The sequence below is a fragment of the Macrobrachium nipponense genome, chromosome 13 (assembly GCF_015104395.2).
Source record: "Macrobrachium nipponense isolate FS-2020 chromosome 13, ASM1510439v2, whole genome shotgun sequence".
Taxonomy (NCBI): domain Eukaryota; kingdom Metazoa; phylum Arthropoda; class Malacostraca; order Decapoda; family Palaemonidae; genus Macrobrachium; species Macrobrachium nipponense.
In genome coordinates, this window is record NC_087206.1 from 57244290 (window position 1) to 57246789 (window position 2500).

The following is a 2500-nucleotide window of genomic DNA, read 5'->3' on the forward strand; positions in this document are numbered from 1 at the left end:
GTTTCCTATAAATACTTAATTTACATTGGAAAGAATCTCTATGTATTAATAAATCTAGGAAAGGGATGGCAATGTTATTTTCAAATTTAACAGTGAATTTTATGGATGGCGCTAAATTATTTAATTTAAACAGTAAATCTTTTACATCAATAGCAACAGGTAAGACTACTAAGATGTCATCTACATAATATCTGAACCATTTAAAGGGGACAAGTGTGATATTCGGGAGGTGTGGTCTTTCAACACTTGTCCCCTTAAAATGGTTCAGATACTATGTAGATGGAATCAGTAATTGTACAAATCACTAATAAAAAAAACTAAATCTTAGCCTGGTATTGTACCATTTGGACCCATATACTTGTAAAATGTTTATGAAGGACCTTAAAATAAATGAATTAACTACTAATTGATTAGTTCCACATGCTTTTAGTTATTAATGTTTTTCTTCTCATGCTCGCTTTATTTATATCTTATGTTCGTTTCTCACTCATTGTCTGAACACTTTTGTAAATTTCATGTTACTAATACAAAGTTTATTGTTTTTCAAATTAACTTACCTTTGACCGATGTGTTTAACTGCACCGCTCTTAAATCCTTAATCTAGCCTTTGGGATTTTATTAATTTTGTACCGTCTGTCTACATGTGCCTATTTGTTCCTAAAACAAAATGTATTGTTTTCTGACTAAATTTCCTGTGACCACGTGTGGGTGGCTACTTTTATATCTTTAATCTTGCCCATGGGCATTTTTTATTTCTTCAAAGTGAATTGGACCTTTTGTTAATCCTGTAATGTCCGCTTGTATATGCTTACCTATACTGTGTTTCTCATTGTTCTGATCAGTCTTGGCTATAGTAAAGAGTCGTTAAGACCGAAAGATCTCGGCAGTTCTCGTTTTTCATTTTCCTTCGTGGCAATACCTTTATGTATATAATATATATATATATATATATATATATATATATATATATATATGTGTGTGGTGTGGTGTGTGTGTGTGTGTGGTGTGTGTGTGTAGTGACTGTGGTGTGTGTTGTGTTGTGTGTGTGGGTGTGGTGTGTGTATGTGTGTCGTCTTACTCCTATGGTGCCAACAAAAGAAAATAAGTAAATAGTAGGTATGTCTCTTCCAAACATCTTTTGATAATTTAATCATACTTCATGTTCACTATATGAAAATATTGTGTTTATTTACCAGACGTTTTCTTTACAGAAAGAAAGTAATACTTTTGTAATATTTCGAGGAAGTATTTTTTATAATGTGCACCTCCTTTTTTCCAGTATATTTACCATCAACAAAACATGACCTGGAACTGAAACTCTCCAAATATTCACTTTTACTTTCCTTTACAGGAGGAGGCAGCCATACTCGCCGATGGAGGAGTCAGGGGTAAGAGAGGTCCTCAAAACTTAGCCTCGCCTGCCAGCAATCACGCAGAGAGGCTATTCAGAGGGGGTCCTTGGTACGTGCAGATGGGTCGTGTCTTTTCAGCCTTCGTGTCGCGCATCTGCCCTTGCCGTTGCCCGACCAAACCATGAGACTTGGCCCAGGCTCTCTCCCTTCGGAATACGACGAAGGCTAGTGCTGGGGAGTGGGTCTAAGGGATGGTAGAGGGAGGACATTAGTGCTCTTAGAAAATGCATCAGGCTTCCCAAATGATCACCAGCTTCAGAGTGTGCTTTTGGTGGGAACAGGTTGCAAGTTCAAGTAAGTCTACAATGACCGACCTTATTCTGTACTCTCCACGTTGCATAGGCGACGGGAGAAGGCGCATGGTGCAATATACTGGGCAAGAGGAGGCAGGGAGTGAGAGACAGCGAGATGTAGTACCAACTCTTTCCAAGGCTATCATTGAAGACGATCGGGTTCGGGACAACAGAATTCAAGTCATTGGACTCTTGGAGAAGTTTGATGTCAGTAACAAGCAAGTTGAAGTAAATCAACTTTCATTTCTTTCATATGACGGAAATAGAATCTAATGTATTCCTTGAACATATCGCACTTACTGTCCTACTAAATGACTCCTACAAAAGGAGAGGACGCCTTTTATCCTCTACTGAAAAATTAATGCCTTCCTTCCTGCCTAAGCTCTACTCTTCAATCTTGAGCGTTAGACTCAAAGTAAAGAGTAAGAACCAACACAAAAGATAAATATATAAATATATATTTGGAAAAGATAATTAAAAAAGAAGAGGACCAGTTACCGACCTCTTAGACCATAAATTAAATGTAAGTAGATTCAGTGTGTTCTTCACGTGTGGCAAACTAAACCTGGAACGTTTGCTTCAGAGAAGTCGTGGAGATCAGTGTATCACATAACTATAATATATATACTATATATAAAAAGCTAAAAAAATCTATCAGCTGTAACGTGTCCTTACTCAGATGTTTTATATTTTCAACACTGAATTACAATGAGTGTTTTAGTTATGTTTAGAGTGTTAGAGAGAAAATACAAGAACTATATAAAAGTAGAATTCTCTCTGTGAGTTCTATCTTCA

General features: G+C 36.7%; 1 protein-coding gene across 3 annotated transcripts in view; it reads left to right on the forward strand.

Annotated features, from left to right (window-relative positions):
* Positions 1-2500, forward strand: part of LOC135225799 (uncharacterized) — a 416906-nt gene that overhangs the window by 413977 nt on the left and 429 nt on the right. For all 3 annotated transcript variants that reach the window (XM_064265290.1, XM_064265289.1, XM_064265288.1), the window contains one exon: positions 1352-2500. This exon is cut by the window's right edge and continues 429 nt beyond it. In XM_064265290.1, the coding sequence (XP_064121360.1) occupies positions 1352-1537 (186 nt within the window). In that variant the 3' untranslated portion in view covers positions 1538-2500. The remainder of the gene's footprint in view (positions 1-1351) is intronic.